We start from the raw sequence: 27,889 nt of genomic DNA, 5'->3' as shown, positions 1-27,889 counted from the left end.
TGGGCACTGCTGGGGCTTCATGGGGGGCTCTGCTTGTGGCATGCGGGTGCATGGGGAGCTTGTGCCCAGGCCTGGTGAACGTGCTGCTCCTCCAGCTCTTTGTGAGCAGCACGCAGAGCTACTTCATTAACATGTAAACAGCTCTTGGACTCCACAAGCAGCAAATTCCCCTCTTGCCTTTATAGCAGGATGAAAACCATCAGAATCAGCTCTTCAGCTGGATTCCTTCTTCCATGTGGTGCTCTGAAGCCATTCACCCCATGGGAAGAAGCCCTGCATGACCTGAAACCTGCCTGGTCTAGGGGAACCAGAACCAGAGCATCAGCCTGCATCCAGCCCCAGCTTCAGCTTCCAAAGCATCACCCGGTCATGTTCATCATGGCTCTCCATGGAGCTGGACACCCACTGATTCCTAATTAGCTGAAGCAAATTAGCATTGTGCAGCCACACACACTGGTTTTACAAAGGCAGTTTGCAATTCTGAGGGTGCAGGACAGGAGCTGCCCGTGACCATGGAGCAGACACACAGGAGGATCTGGCACCAGGAAACACCCATCAGCAGGATGCACAAGCTGGAAGCAGAGGACTGAAACCCAGGCATGTGGCAATTTCACCTCCAAATCCAGCCCTGTGTTTGCTGCTTCCTCTGTCCTCGTCCCAAAGGAGATGACTGCCCCCAAGCCAACTTTCCCAGCCCCTTTAACCTGTGGCTCCTGCCGCCCTGGTGGGCTATTGCCTGTGGCTGGCAGCTGATGGGTGATGAGGCCGTGGCAGTGACTGCAGCGCCTGGACGGCACCCAGGGGTTATCAGCAGTGGTGGCCGAGGCCGAAGCAGCAGGGCAGGAGCACGGGGTGAGCAGCCCTCAGCTTCTTGGCATGTTTGCTTGTGCTAAACCTGCACCATGAAAGCTTTTCACAGCAACACTCAGTGCTTGAAGCCTTCCTTGGCTGCGTGCGCCCAAGCCGAGGGTGAGAGCCAGGCCTGGCTCGCGGGCTGGATTGTGCAAATAAACCACAGGCACCACGGCTGGGATGCTCCAGGGTGAACACACACCAAGGCACTGCTCTTTCTCTTAGCAGAGTGCTGCATGGAGGGGCTGGGCACAGCCATGCTTCCCAAGGGATGCTCCCCAGAGCTGCGGTTACACAAAATGCTCACCCAAGCCCTGCTCTCACCACCTCCTGGCAGAGCCTCACCAGCACCCACATCCCCCAGTACCCCACTGCAGATCCCTGCATGGTTTCTCTCCCCAGTTCATTGCCCCACTGCTGCTCCAGGGTTCTGCTCACCTCTGGGTGTTTCTCACCTCTAAGATGCTCTACAGCAGCATTGCTGGCCCCATAGATGTCTGCATGGGGCTGCTGCCTGCCCCTGGGGGAGCTGTGGACACATGGCTGCCCCAAACATGTGTGAGCTGGGCCCAAACAAATCCATCCCTGCTTTGACAATTAACTCAGCAAACCAAAGCGTGGGGTGCTTGATAGAACTTGTTTTGCTGAGCCAATTCAGTTACAATTTCTCTTGGTGTTTCTGTGATTAATCTGCTGACAGGGGAACCACCAAGCATCAAGGCAGTAGTGGTACACAGCACCCCTGCGCCCCGTGTCCCCAGCAGCACAGGCTCTGCTCTGGGCTATTCCAGCTCTGCTTGCAGGAGCTTGCAGCCAGGACAGGAAGGTTGGACACCTTGGCAGGACTTGCCATGTATGGCCAGGAGCTGCTCTGGGGCACCACCGTGTTTTCTTAGGGTAGGGACTGGGTGCCAGCATCTTCCTCCAGGGCCGGCAGCATTGTTAACACCAGGTTGGACACAGCGGCTTGGAGCAAGCTGCTCCAGTGGAAGGGGTCCCTGCCCGTGGCAGGGGCTGGAGCTGGATGAGCTCTAAGCTCCCTTCACCCCAAAGCAGGCTCTGACGCTGTGGGTGCTGCAGCAGCGGCCGGGTCACGACACCGCGGTCAATGCGCGCCCGCCCCGGCGAGGCTCCGCTTCCCGGCCCGTTCCCGGGCGCAGGTTGCCCTCTAGCGGCCCGGGGCCGCAGCGCAGCGCCCTGCCCGAGCCGACAAAGCGGAGCCTCCGCCGGCCGGGAGGTGTCGGCAGCGCCCGGTCACGGGCAGCGCCAGAAGCGGGGCTCGGAGGCGGTGGGCACAGGACGGGCCGGGGTAGAGCGGTCCCAGCCGCAGGCTGCACTGAGACTGCATGGAGCAGCCCTGAGAAGGACGTGGGGGTGGTGGCAGACAAGGAGCTCCCCCTGACCTGGCTCCTGTGTGAGTCTGAGCCCAGACATCCTGCCACCGTGTGCTGGGATGCACCCCTAGAGTGAGCAGCAGCTCAGGGAGGGGATCCTGCCCCTCTGCTGTGCTCTGGGGAGACCCCCCTGCAGCCCTGATCCAGCTCTGGGGCAACAGCACAAGAGGGAGCCACGGAGATGCTGCGAGGCCCTAGATGGGGCTTGGAGCAAGCTGTTCTAGTGGCAGGTGTCCCTGGCCATAGCAGGGGTTGGAACTGGATGAGCTTTAAGGTCTCTTCGAACCCAAACTGTTTTATGTTTCTGTGCAATCCCTCTGCTCTGTACACACACACGGCCTCAGCTGCCGTGGCGCATCAAGGCAGAGCTCACATGGATGTGTTCTGGGAGGATGAGCAGATGCCTCCCTTGTGTCTGGAGGACTGACTCGCTCCTTCATGCACAGATTGTGGCTGGAAGCAGGGACCAGGTTCAGCTGATGGCACTACAATCGGGTTCAAGGCTCACTCGCACGCTGAAGCTGGGAGTAATGCCCTTATTTGTTGTACAGAGCATGGCAGATCAGAGGGCAAGAAGAACATAGTAGGGCGGTGTTTGTAAAAGGGCTTGTTGGCATTCCAGACTTGGGCATGGATGTTCCACCTCTGCTGCTAGGAAAGCAAGCAGGGCTGGAGCCCAGGCACACACCCATTCCCAATACTACCTTGGCAGGGCTCCTCTGCTCCAGTGGTGAAGGTGGTTACAGAAGGAAGTGGTGCTTCTTCAGTGGCTGCTGCTTTTGGCTGCACTGAAGCAGGTACCTTCACTCAGGCAGCACCCTGCAAAACATCATCCAGCCGGAAGAGATGAACCAAGGGCTTCTTCCCAGGCTGTTGAAAAACCTGTTCAACTCACTGATGTAAAGATAAGAAAATCAGGTCACTACTGAGGTATAAATAGGGGAGATGAAGCAGCTATGGACTACCCCATCTCCAAAGGTCTCTTCCAACCCAGACCATTTTGTTATTCCCACTGTTGGGCTGGGAGGCATCTGGAACAGCCCCCAGTTCCCCATGGAAGAAACATACTGGTTCTTCACATGGACACCCTGCATCCCAGGCAAAGGAGCCTTTTCCATAGCCAGTGTCTTTTACAGGGCTGGGACACTGGCACCTCCCTCCTTGTGGCACAACTGAGCCATGCTTCTCCGGCATGAGGAGTGCCGACAGTGCCAAGGGAATTTCCAGGACAAACTCTGGATCCTGCCTGAAAAAAAAAGAAATCAGTGCACAGGAAAACCATTTTTACTTAAAAATGCCTAAAAGCCCCAGGAGTTGGGTGCTGTGCCCCCTGAACACACACACACACACACACACACACACACACACAGCCTCCCAAGCAATGCCACTACCTGATGCAGGTGGCGGAGATGGGTGAGCAAGAGCCCCAGGCTGCGGCCAGCCACAACTGCTCATTAGCTATTGTACTACAAAGAAACGTGCTGTCTTCTGACATTTGAGAGCACACATTAAAGCTCCAGTCCCCTGTGAGCGCAGACTCTTACCTCCTGGACTGCTTCCTGCTATGCAGCTTCAGTCCACATGCAGTCCTGACTCAATCACAGACTGGTTTGGGTTGTATGGGACCTTAAGGCTCATCCAGTTCTAACCCCTGCACTCCAAACATTTTCTTAAGCAATTTGCACATCTTAAAAATAAAATCCTTTATTGATAGTATGAATGTTTAACATGTTTAATGCCATCAGCTATAAAAATGATTAAAGACTTCAGCTTGGTACATTTGGCTTTACAAATTTACAAGTGTTAATGAACTAATACTTAGTGTATACATTTTGCACTTCATTATACTCCATTAGCCAGTGACAAACTGCAACAATGTCTGCTTATAACAGATGTGAGTTATAGAAGAAATATTTAGTTGCTTCCACACAGAATCTACATCAACAGTTAAATACTAACTCTAAATGTCTTACTGTATTAGTTGGATCCGTTTTAATATCTTGTGCTTAGTTTCTCTCAGAAGATAGGCTACTAGCAAAAATACATTCTTTTGCACACCCCCTTCCCATATTATATTTTAGAAGAAACGGTACTCAGTGCATTTCCTAATAGACTTCATCATATCTCTCTCTATAGAGCTATCGATAAAGAAAGGGGATAATACCATTTAGATTAATGTAAAAGCAAAGAAACACGTTAAAGCAGTGTATACAAAAGCCTCACTTCTGATACCTGGGCCAAAAATAACCCCATCTGCCCGTCAGTTTTTACAATTACTCTCATCCAGAGGAAAAATCTGCTGGGGATACTTAAAAACTTACAAAAGTAATAAATGTGCTTCCAAAAGAGTCACTGCTCACTGATCTCCAGGCTGCCCTGTCTCCCTCTTGGTAGTGCACAGCCCGCACCCCCGGATTAGGAACAGCAGCACATAATAGCACAATTTAAAAGGCTACAAAAAGGTCTGTACAAACTTCTTGTTTTAGTCTAAAACCTGCTGGGGCTGTGTGGGAGAGCGCAACGGGGTCACCTCGGACAACAGAGCTCTGGCATCCTATGAAACGAGACTCAAAGTGAGAAGGAACCCATCAGGCCATGTACAGCAGCACATCCCCCCGGCTGCCACAGGGATCCTGCCCACAGTGAAGGTGGATGTGTTCTACTTAAACATTGACAAACGACAAGGACAACGTGTCTGTGGCAGAGGGAAGCCATCGTGACGCTGCTGCAGAGGGAAATGCTGAACATGGAATGACACCGAGCAGCAAGCCCAGCTGCTAAATTTAGGACCAGTTCACATGCAACACCCCAGGTGATTAACTCAGGGTTGTGCTCAGCCTCTGCCACTGATCTGTGGTGGATCTGCCTTGTGTTTCTGCCTGCAGTGACTCAGAGAAACAAGCATGCAGTGCTGCTGAGCAATGGGCAGCACCTCTGCAGGGAGCACGGCACTGCTGGCAGCAAACGTGCCTGTACAGCATTCAGCTGCTTCTCCCCTCTTGGGCCCAAATAATTTCTCACACTCATGATTTGCCTCAACAAATCAATTCCTTGCTAAGTGATTTTTCTTAATCTCAGTGAATTGCCTCATTTTCTTCCTATTAGGCAGAACACCAAGAATAGATAAAAGATTTTCCTAATACATCATGTATTTAGTATGTATGTGTGTGAAGCTACTTACACGTATATACATACTCAGTTACACAGCAGTAATGTTTTGGTTCCGTATCTGCAGCCAAGGCAAGCCAGCAAGATCCCACAGGCCTTGACTGGGTAAAATCCAGGTCAGCCGGACACAAATGACAGAGACGAGGAACGTTATTGCTCTTGTTTCTAATAGGAGATCCCATGTTACTGTTGCAAAAACACTTGTATCATATGGACTAGTGATTTTTTTCAAGTAATAGTGAGATCTTTGTCAAGTAACAGCAAGATCCTTTTCTCAGAAGTTCTACACACAACAGTAGAATGCTTGAAGAGCTTGAATTTTCAAGGTGACACACCAGAAACCAGAGTTTAGCCAGTTAAAGCACACAAGCATCTCTGCAGAATGTGTTCTGGGAAAGCAACAAGACCTACATGGACAACGGATACTGAGAGAAAAGTAATCTGCGTTGTATAACAGCTAAATTTTACCCTAAGAAACTTGTGTGTGCTTCCTCAAATAGCTGTGTCCCAAAGGACAAAGCGTGGCTGGCTGCATCAGCCTGGTGCTCACCTTGCAGGATTTGGGGCGCATTTGCTAACTTCTTTTAGCAAATGGAAAGAATTCAAAAGAAAAACAGTGTTGGTTTCAACATTCAGGACTCACAGGAGTTTCTGCAGCTGGATGGTCCCCCCCTCCTCGCCTTCCTCGGAGAATCACATTCATATTGCAGGCTTAGATCAGGCACTTTTTAGATAACGTTTATCTGGAGTAAAAAGTCTGCAAAAGTTATTTCTGCATAATTTAAAGTAGCATTTCAGTCCCATGAGAGGTTGACAGTTAGGTCCCACCACACAACTGTGGTTCTTCTTTATATTTGACTGTTGCCAGGAGACATTTTGAGGCTACTGTATAGCTGTGGTTAAGGTTTCTTCATAAACAAAAATATTTTCCTACCTATTTAAAAAAGAAAAAATATACTAAATGCTTTATACAGACAGAATCTGCTACTATGGAAATAAATAACATGGAGTGGAAAAACAGTGTCTTAGCTCTAGGATGCTAAGCCATGGAATGTCACATTCACATTTGCTGGAGACTAGCTGCTAGTTGGCAGGAGTATCTCAATGTCTTTGCCATTTGACACTACAGTGTTGTTAGAGAAGCTACTTGCCACGTCCATGGGAGCACCCAGCGAGGATGCTTGGGAAGAGGTTTTGGTTAGAGGAGCAGGAGCAGCAGGTGACTGAGCGAGGCCGGGTTTCTTTGGGGGAATGGGAGGAGGGTTCCCTCTTTCCGCTCTAGGAATGGTTGGCGACTTAATTCCAGGAGACAACGGGCTTAGTGGGCTGGAAACCTTGCCAGGGCTTGGAGAGTGACCAGATTCGTTTTTGGGGCTCACAGCATTTGCCAGGTTTCGATAGTCTGTGCCAAAAGGTGAGCTGTTGGGGGAGACAGGTTTAATAGGTCCCTGCTGGCTGGTAAACCTGGAAAGGACCTGAGTGACTGTATTCCGGGCCAACTGCTTGGCAGCAGAGTTATCTGCTAGAGTAGGAGACAGATCCCGTGACGGTGGGCTCTGCAGACCACTGGACTGATGGTCCTGTTCAGCCTGAGACTGAAACTTGTGCCGAGCTGCATGGAAACGCTGATTGATCCCCACCTGGTAGGATGACTGGTAACCAGGGCTGCTCGCTGAAGCTCCCACTAAGCGTTTAGTCAAGACTGGTGAGGAGCAGGGAGAAGGTGTAAGAGAGGAGGCAGCTGTGCTGCTGGGAGACAGTGTGACCCCACCAGAAGGGAGCTGGGACATCAGATGCACCGGTGACTCTGTTCTTACAGGAGAACTTCCGTTCTCGACTGTGTTTTCTGAGGCTGCACCAGCAGGTTTCTCCTTTTGAACTTGGCTCTCTGGTGCATTTGTCTGCAGCAGCTCACTACCTGTCTGCATATCTGTATCACAATGACCATTGGATTTTGCATAGGCATGAGTAGGTGTAGTAGGGCTGGGAGACGTGGTGTGCACAGCTTTGCTTGTGTTGGCAGGATTTGCTCGGTCTGCCTGCACACACTCTGTCTGGCAAGACACAGACTTCACCAGAGGGCTGTCAGTTGCAACCCCTCTGGACACCACCGAGGGGCTGGGCTGCAAAGGCTGGGTAGGATTGTGCTCCTGGCAAGAAGCCTCCAGCTCTTTCAGGGCTTTCTTCAGACATTCCACCTCTTCTTTGAGTGCTTTTGTACGGTTTTCTTCTCTGTTCAGCTTGGCTTTCAGCTGTTCTCTTTCAATGTCAAACTCGGAGAGCTGCTTTTCTACTTGTGCTTCCATCTGTAAACCCCGCTTCCTCTTGGACGCCAGTTCCTCTTCCAGTTTACTCACCTTACTCTTCTCTTTTTCCAGCTTCAAGCTCAATTCTGCTGTCTTCTGCCCCTCTTCAGCTGCTTTGGCAGTGGCTTTCTTGCACTCCACTACAAGCATGGAAGACAGTTGCTTGTGGCGTGCCCTCTCCTCCTCCAACTGGCTTGACAGCTTCTTCTGTTCTTTCTCAAACTTCTTCACCTGGGATTTTTCAAACTCCAGCTTAAAAAGAACATAAAAAGACTGTAAGGGAACCATGAAACCCCTTGAAAACAAATGAAGTATAACACCCTCAAATGAAATGGTGTTACCATGTCTCTTGGAGAAATTATACAGTAAAAGATGGCAATGGTTTAGAAAGAGGTTCTCACCCCAGGTACCTGCAAGACGGTCTCACACGACTCAGGCTGCAGGTGTTAAGAATTATTACCCACTAGTAGTTTTATCATGTATGAAATTCAGTTGACCTTTAGTGAGATGTACACCCAGTCTGCCATGCACTGTCTGAACAAGCGATCTGGAGCAAAGCTTCCTTCCACCTCATTTACTACTTTGGTGGTTTGCCTTTTAAAGGCATTTAGACTTTAAAATGCTGATGTGTTGTGTATGTTTAATAAAGTCTACAGCGCTTGAGTAAGAGAGAACAGTAGCTTAAATATTTATTATCATCTCTGAATAGCACCCCCAGGAGATCTTCCATGACTTATTCTGACTGCTGAGTACTAGAGAGCCCTATCATTTGTAAGTACACGCTTGTTCATGAGAACTTCTCGCGTTCCAGGCTGAAGTAACATTTCAATTGCCCATTAATAGCTTTTAGCACTGCTCAGCTACCAAAACACCCCAAAAGACTAAGGTTCTTTTTCGTATTTCGATATTATAAAAGCTAGGAGTGCCCTATAGAGGAGGGAGGTCCCTACTGCTCCTTCAACACAAAGGTGCAATCAGACATCGCTACCGAGCTCACCGCCCAGGAGCGGGGTTTCTGTGGGTTGGGTGCTACCAGCTCCCCGAGCGTACCTGCTGGGTGAGCCGCTCCCGCTCCTTCTCCAGCATGTAGGTGACATCATCCCCCTCCGCCGTGTCCTGGGCGTGCCGCTGCCGCTCCTCCTCCAGGTCCAGGATCACCTGCCAGGCAAACACCCATCCCTGTTAGGCCCGGCACACTGACAAGCAGGGAGAGATAGGTGCCTTCGCACACGGCCCGAAGACAAATGGAATGGGAGAGCAAGCACTGCAGCCTCAGACATCCCGATTCAACTTGAAAATGCATAAACCAGCTTTTGGACAAGTTGCAATATTACACTACTATTTCATAGAACCAGAGACCGGCCTGGGTTGGAAGGGATCTTAAAGCTCATCCAGTTCCAACTCCCTATCATGGGAAGGGACACCTTCCACGGGACCAGGTTGCCTTGAACACTTGTCAGCTCCTTAAGGCACTGGAAACTGCTCTAAGGTTTCCCTGGAGCCTTCTCTTCTGCAGGCTGAACCAGCCCAGCTCTCTCAGCCTAGCTCCAGAGCAGAGCTGCTCCAGCCCTCACAAGCATCTCCATGGCATCCTCTAGACTCACTCTAACAATAGTTACATTTGGTACAGCTAAGTCAGTTTGTGAAAGTCAGAAAAACCTCACACTGAATGTATCTTCATTTTACCATTAAATAAATTGCATGCTTTTCCTCTAGATTGCAGAACAACCTTGACAAGTCCACTTTCTCTGTCCTTGGTTGTATGATGCCCCATGAGAACCACCTGGCAGGACCATTAACTTTATGTTAACTTAAACCCCAGCAGATGCAAAGCACTGCCCAGGGAAGGTGCAGCCCAGAGACATGGGGCACTAACAGTTACTATAAGATGGCAGTGTTCAAGACCAGGTTGGACGAGGCCTTGGGTGACATGGTTTAGCGTGAGGTGTCCCTCCCCATGGCAGGGGGGTTGGAACTTGATGATCTTAAGGTCCTTTCCAACCCTAACTATTCTATGAGTCTAAGATGATTCTCACTCTGGTTTCAGCAGCAATTCACACACAGGCTTCTCCCCCAGTTTCTTACCGGGGATTTGAGGACTGCTGTGCAAAGTTTATTTTAAAGAACATTAATTTGTTCTTCCACTTAAGAACAAGATGAGCTCTTGAAATGAAACTGCTTGCCATAAGGACCCAGTTAAGGAGCTCCTTCGGCTTTCACGCTGAATTACATGAATAATTGAAATTCTATTTAACTCAACAAAAAAGCCAGAATGCAAACTTCCCAAGAGACTGCTGTTATCTCACCAGCAAAACTCCAGGCTCTCCCAACACATGCTCACCATGAAGCTTCCAAACAATGCTTAAAGATATTTAAATACACAAGGAACATTCTTATGGAAGGAGACATGAAGGACAGAACAGGAAGGGAGAAAAATATCTGATGTTAATAGCATGATTTAGCTCAATATGTGGCTGAAAAGGGAAGCACACGGCCTCGCTGTTACTTTCAGTGACTTAGAGGACAAACCAAAAGCTAAAGATACCTCCATCTGCCTACCCTAAGCATAGCATCTGTGATTTAAAAGTCAAGCTGGCTGGTTCTATGTCTTAGTAATGTTTCTGCAACAAAAATGCTTCACATTATTCAGACTTAAAGGAACTTGCTTTGTCTTACCCCCATCAAAACAGATTATGAGAAAATAAACTTTAACCCACATGTTGATGAAGCAGAGGGTTCAACTTTGAACCTTTTGATTAGAAACAGAATGTGACTACTTGTCTTTGAGATCTTTGTACATGATTTACTAAGTTTTAAATCAAATCAAGAGTGATATACCTGACAAAAAGTATAGGATGGTTTGGCCCAAGTGCAGGCTCTAGCCAAAAGTACACCCGGATCTCACATTGTGAAAAGCAACTTCTAGACACCAGGGTAACAGCACCACCTCACAGCTTGCCACGGGTGCAAGTGAAAGCAAAAGTGCCAGCTGTTTTTTAAAATGGAAATGTATGTGAAGACATTGGGATAGAGTGCTGCAATGCAGGTGACTGCAGGGATGCTCCAGGGAGCTCCTCCCAGCTGCAAATTCAAGTGCTGTACTCTTGGGGAATTATTCTCTGCCCTGGCTACATAGCAGGGACAAATATTTCAACCATTTTGACTTGTTTAAATGTACTGCAGGGCAAAACAAAGAAAACTGTATCACAGAATCCTAGAATGGTTTGGGTTGGAAGGGACCTCAAAGCTCCTCCAGCTCCAACCCCTGCCATGGGCAGGGACACCTCCAACTAGAGCAGAGTGCTCCAAGCTCCTGTGTCCAACCTGGCCTTGAACACTGCCAGGGATGGGGCAGCCACAGCTTCTCTGGGCACCCTGTGCCAGCGCCTCAGCACCCTCACAGGGGAGTTTTTTTCCTAAGATCTGCTCTAAATACATTTGTTTAGCCTTTAAAAGGCTAACCTTTTTTAACCTGTTTAACCTTTTAAAGGTTAGCCTTTAACCTTTTAAAGGTTAGCCTTTAAAAAAAGAGAGTATGTTGTAGCAAGACTCCAAGAAGCAGAGTTCAGTGGACTTCTGCTTTTAGACTTGCGTGCAGCTCTGCGTTCCTTCAGTAAACTACAGTACACCAGAGCAGCAAACCTCTGTGGAAGTAGGGTCTGATGTGGAGCAAGCTCTTCACTGATGTCAATGTATGTTAAAGGTATGTAAGAAGAATAACAGGTCCTTTATTAAAGAGTTCAAATAGCATGAAAAGTAGTTATACTTTTTAGGAAAGCATAAGGAGGTGCACTGCTGGTACCAGCCCTTTGATTATCCCCGAGAACAAGTCGCAAGCTCAGCAAACATCTCACTGTTCTATCATCCAGAGACCTTTAGGTAAGCTTTTTGGCAAGCAGTATACCTCTCAGTTGTGAATGAGCTTGTTCCCTTTTGTGTGTCCTAACAAAACCATCTTGCATGCATTTCCAACTTTGGAATTACAATTAATAAGCTTCCCAGCTGCACTGTACTGAGTGAGAAGTTTAAACAAAGGTGCAAAGTTCTTTCAGTTACCAAAACTCAAGGTGTTTGATATGGTGACTTCAGCAAAAACAATTACCAAAATGCAACTGTTACCTTCTGCACATCTTATTAGACACAAAACCTACCTTTCTGTGTCTGCTTTCTGCAGCAGCTAGTTGGGACAACATTCTTTCCTGCATATTCTTGCAATGTTTCATCACCACTTTCAAAATAGATAAGGGATTGGAGCACACTGGTTGCTTTTCCCCATGATTTCCCTCTTTCAGGGTCTCAAAATCTCTCTGCAAAGCCATTAATGGATCACTGATGTTGTACTTCCCATAGCGTTCTTCAATGAACGTGTCTCTATGCTGGGCCTGCAACACAAAAACAAATTTGCATTTCAGCATACTTAACACCAAAAACTAGCTAAAGAAGAAAGTACTTTGTAGGTAATGTTCCTCTTCCTAAATTTTCCACTTTGAGATAGAGATCTTCACACAGTCTGATTCATATCCTGTTATCTGTGGTAATAATGAGAGTATTCAGACAGGAAAACACCCAGGTGTGTCACAGCAAAGGTCCCTGCTTAACAGACAGGACAGTAAATCTCAAGTCAAACTGGTCAATCAATGTACCTGCTCAACAGCAGTGCAGTCCCTGCCACCTTGGTCAACTCCTGCTCTCCACATAAGACACTGAAGCCTTGGAAAGCTTTGCAAAAGCCATGTGCATTTCCACAGCTTGAACACAAGCAAGTGCACTCTCTTCACAGGCAGCCTGAAACAAGCCTGAGGGAGGTTATATGAAGTATGTGCTCGATTAGTTTCTCACTCTCCCTCCTGTGTTTCAAAAGAACAGCATCTTTTAAGCAAGTGGCCCCGATCAAGCTAGAAACAAAGGAAAATCTTGCTTGAAAACACAGCTTCTCCACAATATATTCAGTCTAACATCCTCATACCACAGCTACCTGCTATGTCCGTGATTACATTCCACAACTGTGAGAAAGGAAATAAGGAAAGTAATCCTTGCTCAACAAACAGTTTAATCATTTACTGCTGTATCAGTGGAAGAGCAGTTGGGCCATTTCCTTGACTGTCACCATCAAAGACTTCCATGTTGAGCAGTTAAAGGGTTTTATTCTCGCAATAGCCTATAAATCTGTGAATTGTTAATAAAATCCTTAATCTTCTCATCCAGACTAAACAAAGTGCAGGTTCTCAAGAAGGAAGATAGGAATTATGAGGTTTCTTTTGGAGACACGTAAGAATTAAGGAACATCACATGTACTAGGCTTTACATATACAGCATTTAGATCAGCCATTCCAGCTGGAAATCTGTTTGTCAGGATACCAATAGCCTTATCCTACTGAGGGACTACTGTGAATCTGTAAACAACAACATTTCATAAACACAGATATTAAAATATTATCTACATGTTTACCATATGATAAGAAACCATATGAAAACAGATATCCATGCAACAAAAGATATAAGAGGGAAAATTAGATTGAAGAGAGCCCTCAGAGCTGATCTATCTTGGTTCCAAGAAATGTAAGCATTGATTTCCAATGAAACAGTTACAGGCTACGTGCCCAGCATCTGTGGAAGCCTGTGACAGCGTTTTGCTCCAGTGTGTATCACCCACAGTGCAACCCCATGCCCAGCAAAGCTGCTGCACCCTGCCAGGAAAGAACATTATCCACAGCTGAGGCTTAAATCTGATTCTGCTTGATTCACTACAGTCATGGTAACCAAGCCTTACGAGATAATTCATACCTTTTCTAGATTTCATGATTATGGAGACCTAATAGCAGCCTTCCAGTGCCTAAAGGGGCTGACAAGGAAGCTGCTGAGGGGCTTTGGACAGGGGGGAATGGCTTGAACCTGCCAGAGGGGAGACTGAGAAGAGCTCTTAGGCAGAAGCTCTTCCCTGCAAGGGTGCTGAGGCGCTGGCACAGGGTGCCCAGAGAAGCTGTGGCTGCCCCATCCCTGGCAGTGTTGAAGGCCAGGTTGGACACAGGGGCTTGGAGCAAGCTGCTCCAGTGGAAGGGATCCCTGCCCATGGCAGCGGGTTGGAACTGGGTGAGCTTTAAGGTCCTTTCCATCCTAACCCATTCTGTGGTTCTATGAGTGAACTCTAGTACCTTTAACCAAAGCATGCTAAAGTAGTTAAATTTAAAGCATACATCAGTATGTGTAATTAGCAAAGCACCGTATGACTTACAGAGGAAAGCTGTGACACTACAAGCTACTCTTTACAGAGCATGTGTATGACATGCTTTTGCTTCCAGTCTGCTCCAAGCAAATGCTGCACGTTCTTGGGCGTGCTTTGGCTTTCTGTGTACAGGCTGATCACATCGGAGCACCCTCACGAGCACAGACAGAGTTCAGCCATTCCAAATTAAGAACAACAGCTTTTCAGAGCTGGTGGCTGGTTCTTAGCACAGGCTCCACAAAACCCTGACTCTGCTGATGCTGTGAAATGGCTTTCAGCTGTCGCAGGGTGGAAAACAAGGATCTGCCTTGAATGCAGAATGAAAGCATGCCAGCCCCCCTGCATGCTTCCTCAGAAAGCCTTTCACCTAACAAGAACACCAAACTGTCACCCATTTCTCATGGGATTGCCTGAGGACATCTTTTAGATAGGAAAACCAGAGTCTGACTAAAATGAAGCCTGTATTTATTGGAATGGCTGTTTTCTGATGTCCCAGCATCAAAGGCAAATGCTTCCCTCAAGCATACAAGAGCAATTGTGATGCTCTAAACACCACCCCACACACCAGCTGGTATAGAGATACTGAAACACAAAAGCAAACTGCTAAAATTGAGCTGTATAGGTCACAGGACTGATAGATCAGCAATAAAGCTTTGCTTTACTCAAACAGCTGTTGAGATTTGTGCTGGTCCTGCCTATAAGATGCAACCACAGGATTAGCATGAATCAAAAAAATACAGAAGTCAATCTCTGTTCTCAAAGGGAAATGCCTGTGGGTTTTCTTGATGAGTGACATAAACCTGAAACAAACGAGCTTGCTTTCCATATCTCCTCCAGAACAAAACCCAGTTAAGGTCATTTGTCCTATGGTTTGGAGCCCTATTTTAACCCTTGCAGTAAGCAAATACAGAGGAACAACTCACACTCAGAAACACCCCTCCCTCTTTATCAGGAATATCTACCAGGAACAGTGGATACCTTTGATCAGAGCTTAAGATATTGTTCTAACTTTACATTGCAAAAAAATACCAGAAGAGGAAGGAAAAGCTCAGCCCTGGAAATGGGAGGGCAGCCCTGGATAATGAGCCACCCTGGTTTAATGAATCACAGGAAGAACTGCAGCCTTGTTTTGGTTTTCTTTGAGGGGCAGGAATCTTCAGTTAATCTGAAGGAGTTACAAATATGACTCAACCAGACCTCGCTAGAAGCATGCAGGGAATTTTGGAGTGACCCACGCATTAAAGTCTGTAAATACAAAGTGGGATATTCATCCAGCTGGCCTAACTGCTGTGACAGATGAGCTGCTCTTCCCTTAAACCCAATGCACCCTGGAGAGGGGGACATTTGAAAGGTTTACTTCTGGGCAAGCTCTTTCTAATAAAACTCAAAGAACTGGGATTAAAATCACAACTCTACCTATAAACCCTGAGTTTTTGCAATACTGAAGGTGGAACATAAGTCCTGTTTTCCCTCTGTTCCTTGCCGCACTGGGCTCTGAACTCTGTTGAATTTAGTGGGGTGGTTTATTTCCTGTCTAGGGAAGAACAAGAAGTTCTTCCTTGCTACTTCGAGCAATTAAGTGTTTTCCTGACCTAGCATGACAAACAGATGAGACTGTCCTAACAGTCACAGCTTTCTCCAGTCCAGCCATTATTCTTCAGCAGCCAGCAGAGCATAAACACTTAATTACAATTGTCTAGACTATGAAAAGCCTTAAAGAGGTCACCTACACTGACCACATCCAGTTGACAGAACCAAACCCAGTGCTTTGGCATTTATGCCACCATGCACTTGGGCACATACTCTACATGTTATCTCATACAGGTACTGAACTGTCACCTACATGAGTGACTTCTCCAGGGCTTACGCTCCTCACTGAGGCCACTCTTCAGCTCAGCTTCTACTGTCGGTGGAGGTCATGTACAAACATCTCCAACAGTTTTGATTTTATCCTGTCTGAACTGAAATTTAGTCTTAAATCCAGTTTTTGTTCAACTTTCAAAACAGCAGCAGCTTGATGATGGAGCAGAAATATTCTATTAGTAAGCCCAAAGTGTGTGTGTGGGGAAATCAGATTCCAGGATCAACCTATTAAAACACATAAATAAATGTGCAGGAAATCAAGCTTCAAGAGTGAGGAAACAAGGTTACAAAAAGCATTGTTAACTTAGAAATGGAAAATTTAATCCGGAAAACCAGAGATGACAGACATACTTAAACAACACCAACATCAACTGTGCTTTGAAAGAAGATGCAATCTTCTGCAACTGGAAGATGCTCTCATTTAGTACCTCTACCATCTCATATATGAGCTTCCTACCAAACTATTCAAACTCCAAAAGCAACTAAATGGACTATTCAGTAATTCTGAAGATTATTAAATTGTCCTCCCCCAATAGGAGAAAAGATAATACTTAAGCTTGGGCTGCTCATAAAAAAGGGAAGCAGCTACGCACGCTAACTGCTCTTAAAAATGAAACTCCTGGTGATCAGCAGAATTAGGCATACGCTGAGGGTACCACTTGGAACTGGCTGGCTTGGAGCTCAAGCTGGGGTAATGGATTACTGCTAGTCCTCCTGAACAGAGATAATTCTGATTTTATGGAGCAGAAGCAATACCTGATACAACTGCAGAGACATTTCCTATGCAGGCTGGCAAAGCAAAGGCTTTGCTTTGTTAGGGAACAACTACTGTTTCCTCCTGGAATTTCCAGCCTGTTTTGGGATGAGAGTTTCTCAACCTATTTGTGCGATTTTAGTGCTTTAATACAAGATTTCCTTGTTTATGCGAGACCATTTTCTCCCTGCCTTCAATCATCTTTACAACTTGTTTTACTGGGGAATTTCCAAGACTTGTTTCAAGTATATTTTTGGTCACAAAGTCGAGTGTTACTTTCGCCTGCAATTTTAGAGTTTAGCTTTCAAGCCTCCGCACAACACAAACACCCTGTTATTAACTGCAGCTACTGTGTATGCAGCTCTCCAGCAAGACTCTGCACAGAAGTTCCTCCTTTATGTCGCAGAGAGTGGTATAATCTTTAAATAGCTTCTTACTGCCTTGAACTTCCTTATTAGCTTCTCTCCCCAGAGACAGATATTGGGAATAAAGACAAGCTGAGGTCACAGCAATCACTGAGAGAGAAGGGAAATGGGGGTGGGGACCACTTGCTTTGCACAGAAATAAATGTCAAAAGGCTGGAGTGGGATTCTGAGTCTTCCTGTAGCTCCAGCTCTGAAGCAAAGCCTAGCAGAGAGCCACAGAGCAGAAATCACATCGCTCAAATGCAGTATGTGTCTTAATTGCCATCATTATATCAAGCTAACAAACCAGATAAACGAGAGCTACCCAGCTTTGCCCACATCAGACCTGTTATCAGCTTGGAAAAACGTTAAGCTTTCTTAGGATTTGTCAAGCAGCACAAACCTGTGACTTCTTTCCTTTTGGTCCACAGCACAGACAGTACACATCCCAGTAAAAGCCTGGCCATGCATAGCTCCAGCATACTGGTGATGATGGCCCAAGAACTGCAGTGTGCTCACTTTGGTCACCATTAAAACAGGGAAGCTGATGACACCCTGACAGCTGAAATTCAGAGCTGGAGCCATCCCCACACCTCTCTGCTCCTCTTTCAGCACCTGTCTGTGAGAAGGTGAAGAAGCAGCCTTCCAAAGGACACTGGCTGCCTCAATCAAGAAATAAAGCAAAAGCTCCCCAAATTTGCAAGAGAAGCCGTAAGAAAAGCCTGCATTCCAGCGGGACAGCACCCATGGGAACATTGCTACATCTAAGCTGCTTTGTAAGTGATGCAAAAGCCCATTTTGCCCCATCTGTGAAAGATTTACTAGCAGCTGCAGCAAGGTTTTATATTACTGAACTTTTTTATTTAAAAAAGAGGTAGACTTAATTTTTTGAAACAGCACTGTAAACTTGATTTCTAAATCCACTGACAAATGAACACTTAATTTTGCAGAGCATTAACAGTGCCTTATAGAGTGAATCACTGAATTCAGAAGCAAAGCAATGAATACAAGCTCCCAGTCATTAATGCAAAAGAGACAGTTTCTGTTCCAGTGTAAATTGCCTAAGGCCTTATTAACATCAAAGAACGAGCCAGAAAGCTGTTTCCTGTTTTCCAAAAGTAAACAGAACTTCACTTCTAATGTATGGAAAGTTCTGCTTTAAAGAACAGGGGCAGGGAACAAAGTACTCTAACATAGCAATAGAGACCCATTTAAATATTGAATTGTTTCCAGTCACGGTGTGCTATTTTAGAAGACTAACCTGTGGTTCACACATGCAATCCTTTCCACATGGCTATGAGGACTGAGAATCAGCCCTCAGTATTATGCAACTCTCTGACAGCATCTGTTTTTCCTGGATGATTTAAATACAAATATAACTACAGGAAAAGGAGCACAACAAGAAATGAGACTTAAGGTCTGTTCTGAGGGGAACGTTGGGATTTATGGAAGATACTTTCAGGCAAAGAAAAAAGCAAAGCTTTTTCTCAAAGAGATTTTAAAATAGAGGAAGTAAACTGAAGCACTAGAAAAGAATAGTCTGACTACAGTAAATTTGTTAATTTAATCCTTTATGCTGGTATCTCATGATGCAGTTTGAAATGGATGTTAAAAGCCAAGAGCAGGTCTACTGTGAAAGCACAGGGTGTGATGATGGTCCCCATCCTCAACACCCACCACTCAAATAACACGGTGTACAAGGAAAGAAATGAACCACAGAAGAAAACCCCAACAGTGAAGGACAGAATTCAGCAAAGGGCAAATCATAATATACCAGAGGCATCAGTTCGAGGTGACCTAACAACCACTCTTGATAATACAAATCTGAGCACCAGACAAACCAACCTCAGGAATGAAACCTTTTATGCCAGCACGAAGAGGAAGGTGCAAAGAAATGCTCACAGAGAATGCAACAAGGAAGAAAGGGTGAACATTTGGGGAGGGGAGGCGAAGAGAAGAGAGGAAAGTGAAGGAGCAAATGAAGCAGGCTCTGGAAAGCCTGGCACAGAAGCTTGGTTTTGACACAGTGAGAAGCAGGGTCAGTGCCAGCCAACAAGTGGCCTAATATCATGAGGGAGATGAAAACTATTTTAGGCTTTGTCATCTGCACACATGGATTCTCTCTGCTAAATGCCAGATGCTAAATGTTTTTCTCTAAGCATGCAGGAATATCAGTTATTGCAGCCTGTGCAACAATCAAATCACAAGTTTACAAATGAAGGTACTCCCTATCTGCAGGGGCTTGTTCTTTCCTATAATGTACCAAAGCATCTCCCTCAAACACCCAGAGAGCTCAGAAGCGTTTAAATCTGAATTAGAAGTTTAATTAGCCTATGAAGGGAAATGTATTTTTCTTACTATATGGGAAGTAAATAGGCAGATAAACCTCTGACTTTGAACCACTGACATCTATGTGTCTAATGTAACTGCTGGAGGAAAGCAACATCACGGTTTAAGATCATGCAATACTCTAACAAAGTTCAGGCTCCACTCCACCTCTTTCTAACATGCACATGCAACTACCAAGCCTCCAAAGGAATCCAACTGTAGAGGCAGAATAGACTGTTCATAACACTCAAGGAAGAGAAACAGCAGCATGACCACTGTCAATCCCTATGTGTGAAACAGCCAATGCTTCCACCAGACCTGGATGTTTCAACCCCTCTCAGTGCAAGTCCAGTCCATGCAAGTCAAACAAATGCTCTCTGAGGTTCAGTCTTTATTTAAGTCTTTATTTCAGAAGGCTTTTTCTTCAGGGCTGCACTTTTATGTGTATCAAAATGTGAGTAAACACATCAGTGAAGTGTGTTTTCCTTTAATTATAGTCACACACAATAGAACTATTCCAGCCAGTAAAGCACTTGTAAACCTGTTACCACAGTTACTATCAGTAAACAAAAAGAAAAGCACAGCAAGGCCATGAGCCAGCTTTTACTGCCCTTTCCTACTACCTTCAGCTTTCCTCACATTCTTCAGGTGAAACTCTACAGCATATCCCTTCCAGAAGAAGGGAAATACAGCACTAACCTTTGATTAGCTTGGTATTTTATACTGCGTAATTATCAAGCATAGGTTACAATTTCATTTAATTTCTTCTCAGTTATGAGCACTTGACAAATTATGACAAAGAGTATTCTAATTACATGAGTCTCCTCATGCAAGAGGGAACTGCAGGTTAAATTTCAACAGGAAAGAGTATTGCTTTATGCTACTGGAAGGCACACAATAACAAGCCATTGGAATGGAGCTGCTGCATTCCTTCCCATCTCTCCGCTCCATTACATGCATTTCACATTGCAATATGAAAGTGATGCTTGTTTTGCTAGCACGTTCTGACCACACAGAATTAGAAGACTGATCCCAGGACGGAGGAGAACTTTGCAAGTCTGTTTCAGGGAAGAGCTCAGCATTCCACACCATCAATAGCCAACAGCTTTGAGAGGAGAGAGTACGGACACTCCCCCAAATTAAAAAGATTGTCTAAATGCAAAACCAGTTAACAATAAGTATATAAGCATCCTAACTGTTCAGGAGGAGAATCTCTCTCCACTCACCTAAAGGTGGTTGTATTTGGAATCATGCAAGAGGAGTTCCTGTTTTAAGAAGCCCTCCTTGCTAAAGGAAAACAAAACCATCAGAGAAAGTCTGATGGGGCTTTTACATTTCTCACAGCCACAGAACCACTTGGTTCTTTATCAGGAAAGATGAAAGCACATGAATAATGCTGTATTTCAACACTGAAATGCTTTTTGTAACCAGCTTCAATGACAAATTCCAAGACATAGACTAATATGCAGCATTTATTATCTAATACTACTGATATTAAGATGGGATTCTGAACCAGTAATAAATCCTTGCCTCTGAATTTCACCTTGGATCCAAGCACTCTGCAGAACCTGTAGTAGTACTGTTGTCATTTCTGTCTCTTATTACAGTACTTAAAACATACCTTTAAGGCTTCTATGACAAGATCTCTTGCTTCCAATTCTCCCTCAAGAATGCTAAACAGTGTCAGTAGTTCTGGTTTGCTGAGTTTTTCCAGATTCATCCTGAAAACCTGAAATAAAGGGAACACAGTTTATTTGGTATTTCTTTGTACATTGAAATCAGTATTCTAAGCTATGACACATCATCTCCATTTAACTTCAGCTTCCTCTTTTTTCAGATGCAGATTGCCCTGGGGGGAAAGGGGACAATACACAAGGCAATCATTTTCTCCTCAGCTTCCAAAAGCAGTTTCCAAAACCAGTTGTAGAAGATGCAGTTTTCCCCTCTTCCCAAGGGGTCCTGAACATAGGCAGACCCAGATGGTGTAGGCAGAGCATAGGGGCTAACACGACAGTGTAATATTCACCAAGAAGTAGCCAAAGTTGACAGGGGAGGGAAAACCACAGATATTTAAAAGCCGTACTACTGTAGACTATACATCTGGATCCCACAGCTGCAAACATCACTGAAGTGAGACCGAGGAGCCGTGATGAATGCAGCCCAAACTGGGCCACCTACACAGACTTAACAGTGATGTTAACATTTCAGTGCTATGATGCACTTCCTAGGAATGCCATTAGGAATGGAACAGGCCCAGACCACTTTGCAAAAATCAATACCACAGAAAAACCACACATTTAATTACTATTCTTTCAATATCACCAGAATTTATTAAATATAATTTTATTGTCCACATCAGAACAAAGATCCACCAGCTGCACTGCACATACAGAAAGCTTATTTTCCCCCTGCATCTTTACTGATACACTTAACACTAATAATAAGCCTTTTTAACATTATTTTAACAAAGGAAGTAATTTCAAAGACTAAATCTTTGTCTCTGATACAAATATACCTATTGATACAGTCCTGTGCTCTGCACAATAATCACTTACGCTTTTCTCTGTCCAAGTCACATCCAGCTTTTGCCATTCCTTGCATCAATCAGAAAATGCTACAGCACAAAGCTACTCAGAAACACCAAACTCCACCAGCAAGTGATAAAGGGTTAACTTAACCTTTACTGGAGAAGTCTATTCAGCTGAAGCATTCAGCTGAACTCTGATTTTTCTGAAGTCACTGCTACTTTACAACTGATTTGCATAACTGTGCCTTGGAGAATTACGCACAAATGCAAGTTCTGTCTTGTTTATGCCAAAGCAGTTTTCCAGTTGCTGGGAATGGAAAGTTCTACTGACAGAGAGGAGTAGGCAGCCTTCACACAGCAAGAGAAATCAGAAATCCACTGTGTACCTACTCTGCTAAGTGGGCAGGTTTTTCATCATGTAATCACATTCTTGCTTCATGCAGTGTTTTACATTAAATTCCAGACAGCAGTAAGGTTTTATTACAGACTTTTTGGGCTCATCCTGCCATTGGCATTAGCTGCTCAAGGGAACTTCAATGGAAGTGACCATGACTGTCTGGGGTATTGCAGCTGTTCCAAAACCGATTCCACTGGACACTGTGGATCTGTCAGCACTGCATTTATAGCTGCTACTGCAGAGCCATTAATGTATGTTCAAGAGGAAAACACATGAACAGAGTGTTTGGAAAACCTGTTCATATCCCTCCCTGCAGTTCTGCATTCAGCTCTGGGCAACAACATAAGCAGGACGTGGACCTGTTGAAGTGAGCCCAGAGGAGGCCATGGAGATGCTGCAAGGGCTGGAGCAGCTCTGCTCTGGAGCCAGGCTGAGAGAGCTGGGCTGGGGCAGCCTGGAGAAGAGAAGGCTCCTGAAGGGGAGACCTTAGAGCAGCTCCAGTGCCTGAAGGGGCTACAGAAAACCTGGAGAGGGGATTTTAGTAGTGGCAGGACAAGGGGGAAGGTCCACAGGGAGCCTCGCTAGCCAAGATCGCATGGAAGGAACATGATTTACACCTTGTTTTCATACAAAAAAGAGAGTGCAACAGAAGCAGCAAATGAATGCCAAAACGTAAATGAGCAGCTGGTACAGGTTTTAGCCCTTGGCATTTACCATGCTTATGTTGGTACACTAAGTCCAAGCTGCATCACTTCCTTGAGCAGGTTCTAAACCTAGAACATCTGACTCTGTGCTCAGGAGACACAGAACTTCTTTTCAAAAACACCTCAGTCCTTGCTCAGACTAAATTCACAGGTGCCCAGATGAAATGATGGGAAATAGCTGATAATACTGATGGGAAACAACATTTTTTTGCCAGATACGCATCAAGTTATGTTAGTTTTGTGGCATTGTAAACCAGAACTAAACAGGGGAAGTTTTTTGGGGGGATCTTAGAACAAAGTGCATCGTCTATCTACACTGCCCAGCCAGTACACTTTGAACATGGACTTTCGATGTGACCATGTCTGTGCTTTTCTGTTACAAAGAGATGACATGGAAATGTGCAGCTACTCCCTTAGCTACTAGACAGCATACTCTTAAAGTGAGGACAGCTACCAACTGCAGTTTGGTCTTTTAAAGCTATTAGTTTGGCAGTAATCATTTCTATTCTGTATTCTAAATACTCTGATTGTGACTTGTCTTCACTGTGTTATAGAAATAAGCCATACTATTTTTACCATGCCTTTATGGCTATAGTCTTTAATCAGCTTAATAACATAAACAAGCCCTGTTCCTAAAGTATATGGGTAAAAATACTTACAGAAATAAAGAGCAGGAGCCAGTCTGCACAGTAATCGTTTATACAACAACAACAGGTAACATTAAAGGTATATAAGTGGTACAACCTCAGCTTCCTTACGTGCAACCTGACCTTGAACTGCTTTGTTCACATAAGTTATCCAGTGCTGCTGAGGCAACAGCAGCAAATGCTACAAATAAAGTCACAGCCCCACAAAACCACCACTAAACTGCACTTGCATCCTGCACTGATTTACAGGGAACTTCTTAAAGCCTTGGAGCACACAGGGCAGATACCTGTGACAATCCCAGGCGCTCCCTTTCAAGGGCCACTCCATACTTGGGAGCTGAGAAGTGGAAAAAAAGCTCTGTTCATTTTACCATAGCAAGAAGCCTCTCTGGATCAAAGCACTAATGAGCACGTATTCGAGTTCCTCCTCCCCTATCCAAATCTGAATCCTTCCCCAGCCCTCCAGCGTCACAGGCTCCTGAGCTGACCTTTCCAAGGCTGCTTCCCACTTACACATCCCTGTGCCTTCCCTTGTCCCACTTTTAATGAAAGATCACACCAACCCTATTCAATTACCCAGTTCTCCCCTCTCGAGCAGTCCTGTTCTGCCAAACTGACCTGTACTCATGAGCTGGGGAACCTGACCCATTATTTCCAAACCTTTAAGCAAGGGATAGAGTTTCACAGCATTAGAAATAAGACCCAGAAACACGCAGGGCATATAACCCCTTTACATCCAGCACGATATGCTGACGAGTCCCATCACACAGTCCACAAACCACAAGGACCTCATTATTTAGTCTGATGGTATAAATATTTTCCCCAAGTCTGAGATATGCCACCATTTTTGTACAATAAGCAAAAGTTCAGAGAATAAACAAAGAAAATTACTTACTGCTTGCCTAAAGGCTCCTTTCAACTACGCTATGGAGCATTAAAGAGTCTCCTCAGCGGACCCATCCCTACCCTTCAAACAGATGAAACTCTTCTTTTAGAAAGTTATTTCCCAGTATTTAACTGAAAATAAATATCAAGACCAGTTTAAGCACACACACCACCACACCAGCTAACAAACCACGGTAAGTTATCTCTGGCATGTGCCACTTCAGGAACAAGAGATAAGCTCCCACAGCAGCTCCTCCATGCAACTGAATCATGCTATGATGATGATGAAACCATCAGAAGTTCCATCTCACTTGAGCTCATGAGCACAAACCAAGTCAACCAACGCTGCCAGTGCAAGAGAACTTCACGCACTGCCTTCGGCAAAGATTTGAGTTGCTGTGCAGCGACCAAAGCGCAGCCAGAGCACAGAGGGGTTTTCAAGGGGAAGCTTCAAGATACTCTGCAAGCTCTTGGCTCAAAACTCTTCTACTTTTATTAAAAACACCATGAAGAACGCAGCTTGTCGTTCCCTTTTCCGCAGAGGGAGAGTATTGCCTTTCCTTTCACAAGCCACAGTTCCAGCTACACTAGTGCAACAATGCCTCTATGTCTATAAGCCTGAATAAGCTTCATTTACTTTTTTTCCTGTCCCTAAAGAGGAACTGATATTTTCCAGGAGCCTGCATGGGCAGTCACATAATCACATTCATACGAGAGCCTAAATGACTAGTTTGAAAGCTCCTGATAGACAAGTTTTTAAAAGCACTGCTGCACCTATAGCGCAATGTTTGAGTCGTTAAGGTAATTACACACTATGTTTGTATAATAAAGAACCTAACACACACGTTATAATTGCACATCCACAATGCTCCCTGGCGTTGCATCAGAACTGCAGAGAATTGGGGTAGCGTGAGCAGTGTTTAAATCCACCGCCTGTATCTTGGAGCTGAAAGCAGAAGAGACATCCACCCCCAAAAATCCTCCTCCCCTCGTTATTTATTTCAGGACTACTCCGCCTGGTACAAATACATAAAATTCCTATTGCAAGGGCTGCTGGCGCCCCAGGACAAGCGCTAGGGCCCCTTGTGACTGGGATAAAGCTACCACCATGGCCCCCGACCCCCTGAGCCGGTCAATGGCCAGGATGGGGCAGCCGCGCCGGGTCACACCGGGTCACCGGGCTCCTCCAGTCGCGGCGGGGAGAAGCCGCTGCCCGGTACCAGCTCCCCGAGCCCTCCGGACACAGGCACCTGCACCCGCAGTCCCCGGGCTGGGGCGTCGGGGGCCACTCCAGGGCTGCGCTGGGCCGGTGCCTCCCGAGCCGCCACGGGTACGACCGCGACGAACAAAGGCAAACGCCACAGCGGGGCTGGGCGCGTGCCCCGGGCCTCCTTCACGCCGGGGGCCGCCGGGGGCCGCCGCGGGGTGAGACCACGGGTCGCGGGGGGGGGGGGCTCGGGGGCATCAACCGACCCCGCGCTTCCCTCCCCCTTGCCCGCGCCCACTCGGTCGGGCCCGGTCCCGGGCAGCGGCGACGCCAAGCTCCGGGTAACGCCCCCCCCCCCCAAGTCCCTACATTCGCACGGCCTCCGCAACCCCGGTACCCTCCACCCCCCCCACACACAGCTCCCGCCGCCCAAGGCCCGGCCGCGGCCGCCCCCGCCCACAGAAGGGCTCGGCTCGGCCCCGCCGCCGCCGCCCCTCTCAACCCCCGCCAGCCGGGCCGCCCCGCACCTGCCGCCGCCCACCCACAAGAGCAAAGGCAGCGCCAGACCGGACCGAGCCCGGCCGCACAGAGCGGGACCCTGCGAACCCCCCCCCCCCAGCCCGCTCCCCGCCACCGACCTGGCCCCGCGCCGCCGCCACTACCGCGCCGCTCCGCTCCGCTCCCCATCCAGCCGCCCCGCCCCTTCTCGCCCGCCTGCTGAGGGACGGCGCATCTACCAATCAGAGGCGCCGCCGGGCGCTCCCACCGGCCAATCCACCGCCTGGAAGGCGGGGCGAGGGCGTGGTCCGGCCCGCCGCGGCAGCCGCAGCCAATCAGGAGGCGGAACCGGGGCGAGGGGGGCGGGGCAGAGGCTGAAAATCCCTTTTGTTCCAGGCGGCGGCGGCGGAGCGAGCGGGCGGCCGTGATTGGAGCGTCACTTCCGCCGCGGGCCGCGGCCCCCGGCTCCGAGGCCCCGTCCCCGGCTCCGAGGCCCCGTCCCCGGCTCCGAGGCCCCGTCCCCGGCCGCAGCCTCCCGGCGAACGGGAGGTGGGAGAGGGGCGGTGCCGTCCCCCTCCACCAGCAGGAGCGGTCCCGGCCCGGGGCAGCCTCTTCCCCCTCACACAGGCTCTGAGCCCCGCTCTCCTCAAGCCTCCCGGGCCCGCTCCGGTCGGGCGGCCCGGCCCGGCGTCGGCCTCACTCCCAGGACCGAAGGTCTGCCCCGTGGTGCTCTGTAACGCCGCTGTTTCCCGGAGCAGGAGCGCTGCGGTGCGTGCTGCTTCGCGGCGTGACTCGCCCGGGCAGGCCGGTGGTGTAGGCACGTTGCCTGTGTGTGTAACAGCTTCCCTCTGGTGACCCTCCCGAGCGCAGGCTCTGTCCAAAGCTCAACGTGCTTAGATTCAGTTACCTGCTGTCAGCTGAGGAAAGAGCCCAGGTGCTGCTGGAGACTTACTGGAGGAAACACCGCCCATGGGTGCCTCAGCCAAAGCGGGTCCGGCTGCTGCTGGGGAGGGCAGCGGGGTTTTTGGCTGTGGAGCTGCTTCCCCAGCAGTCTGCTAAGCCAGTGTGGCACCTAGAATGAGAACTAACCCCTTCTGTAAGCAACATGGCAAAGCCTTCCATGGATGACCTTCCGGCGAGATGTGCTCAGCATCATGAACGTGCTCAGTTCCAAAGAGCTGAACATAGGTTTCCATGGCCTTTCCCTCTTTTTGGAATGCAGGACTTGCAATGTCGGATGGTGACATGAGGAGCCAGCAGGAACCAGAGCAGAAATTTCTGCATCACTTTCTACCAGCCATAAACCTCACCTCTAACCATGGCAGTCTCCTGCTTAGTATGTTCAGAAGATGGCTTTGTCTAGACAGGGTTGTCTGAGCGTTATTTCCCAGCCTTGATAAATAGTGTAACTTTTGAAGTGCAGGCAAGGCTGTCCAAAGCTGCCGGGGACGGGGCACGGTGGATGGGAATCCCGGCCTCGGGAATCGCGGGTGCCATGGGAACCGCGTCCCTGCCTGTGGGGCTGCAGCTCCCCCCCGTGCCCGCCGCGCTCGCTGCACAGCGGGGAAAGGGCCGAGCTGGAGCGGCTGCAAATGGCACAGAACAGATTTAGGGCCTCAAAACGGCCGGGAAGGGTTGATGTTCCCAGGCTGACACAGGGGATCTGCCCCGGAACGTCTGCCAGCGCATCACTTCTTCCCTGCTGCTGCTCCTGCCAATGTTCCTGTCACTG

General features: G+C 47.5%; 2 protein-coding genes across 4 annotated transcripts in view; one reads left to right on the top strand and one right to left on the bottom strand.

Annotated features, from left to right (window-relative positions):
• RHOC (ras homolog family member C) overlaps nucleotides 1–27,889 on the top strand; it is a 421,559-nt gene that overhangs the window by 113,472 nt on the left and 280,198 nt on the right. The gene's annotated exons all lie outside the window — the stretch shown is intronic.
• CTTNBP2NL (CTTNBP2 N-terminal like) lies at nucleotides 3,935–26,435 on the bottom strand. Of its 2 annotated transcripts, none has more exons than XM_062626567.1 (5): nucleotides 26,298–26,435; nucleotides 20,914–21,021; nucleotides 11,872–12,102; nucleotides 8,771–8,878; nucleotides 3,935–7,972 (listed from the first exon to the last, which is right to left on the bottom strand). In XM_062626567.1, exons 2-5 carry the CDS (start codon nucleotides 21,010–21,012, stop codon nucleotides 6,491–6,493), a joined length of 1,920 nt encoding a protein of 639 aa, XP_062482551.1. In that variant the 5' UTR covers nucleotides 21,013–21,021; nucleotides 26,298–26,435; the 3' UTR covers nucleotides 3,935–6,490. The 2 variants fall into 2 exon arrangements, with proteins under 2 accessions (XP_062482551.1, XP_062482552.1); XM_062626568.1 differs by lacking the exon at nucleotides 26,298–26,435 and adding an exon at nucleotides 24,463–24,597.

The sequence above is a fragment of the Pezoporus occidentalis genome, unplaced genomic scaffold (assembly GCF_034315485.1).
Source record: "Pezoporus occidentalis ecotype Australia unplaced genomic scaffold, CSIRO_AGI_Poc_V1 ctg294, whole genome shotgun sequence".
Lineage (NCBI taxonomy): Eukaryota > Metazoa > Chordata > Aves > Psittaciformes > Psittacidae > Pezoporus > Pezoporus occidentalis.
Note: the sequence above shows the minus strand (reverse complement) of the source record. Positions and strands in the feature narration are given on the sequence as shown.

Bases quoted from the DNA above. Each gene is read 5' to 3' on its own strand.
- CTTNBP2NL (XM_062626567.1), bottom strand. From the start codon at position 21,012: ATGAATCTGGAAAAACTCAGCAAACCAGAACTACTGACACTGTTTAGC. The intron at 12,103-20,913 runs GTATGTTTTAAG...TTTGTGTTGCAG, and splicing joins TTGTCATAGAAGCCTTAAAG to GCCCAGCATAGAGACACGTT. The intron at 8,879-11,871 runs GTAGGTTTTGTG...TTTGCCTGGCAG, and splicing joins CAGAAAGCAGACACAGAAAG to GTGATCCTGGACCTGGAGGA.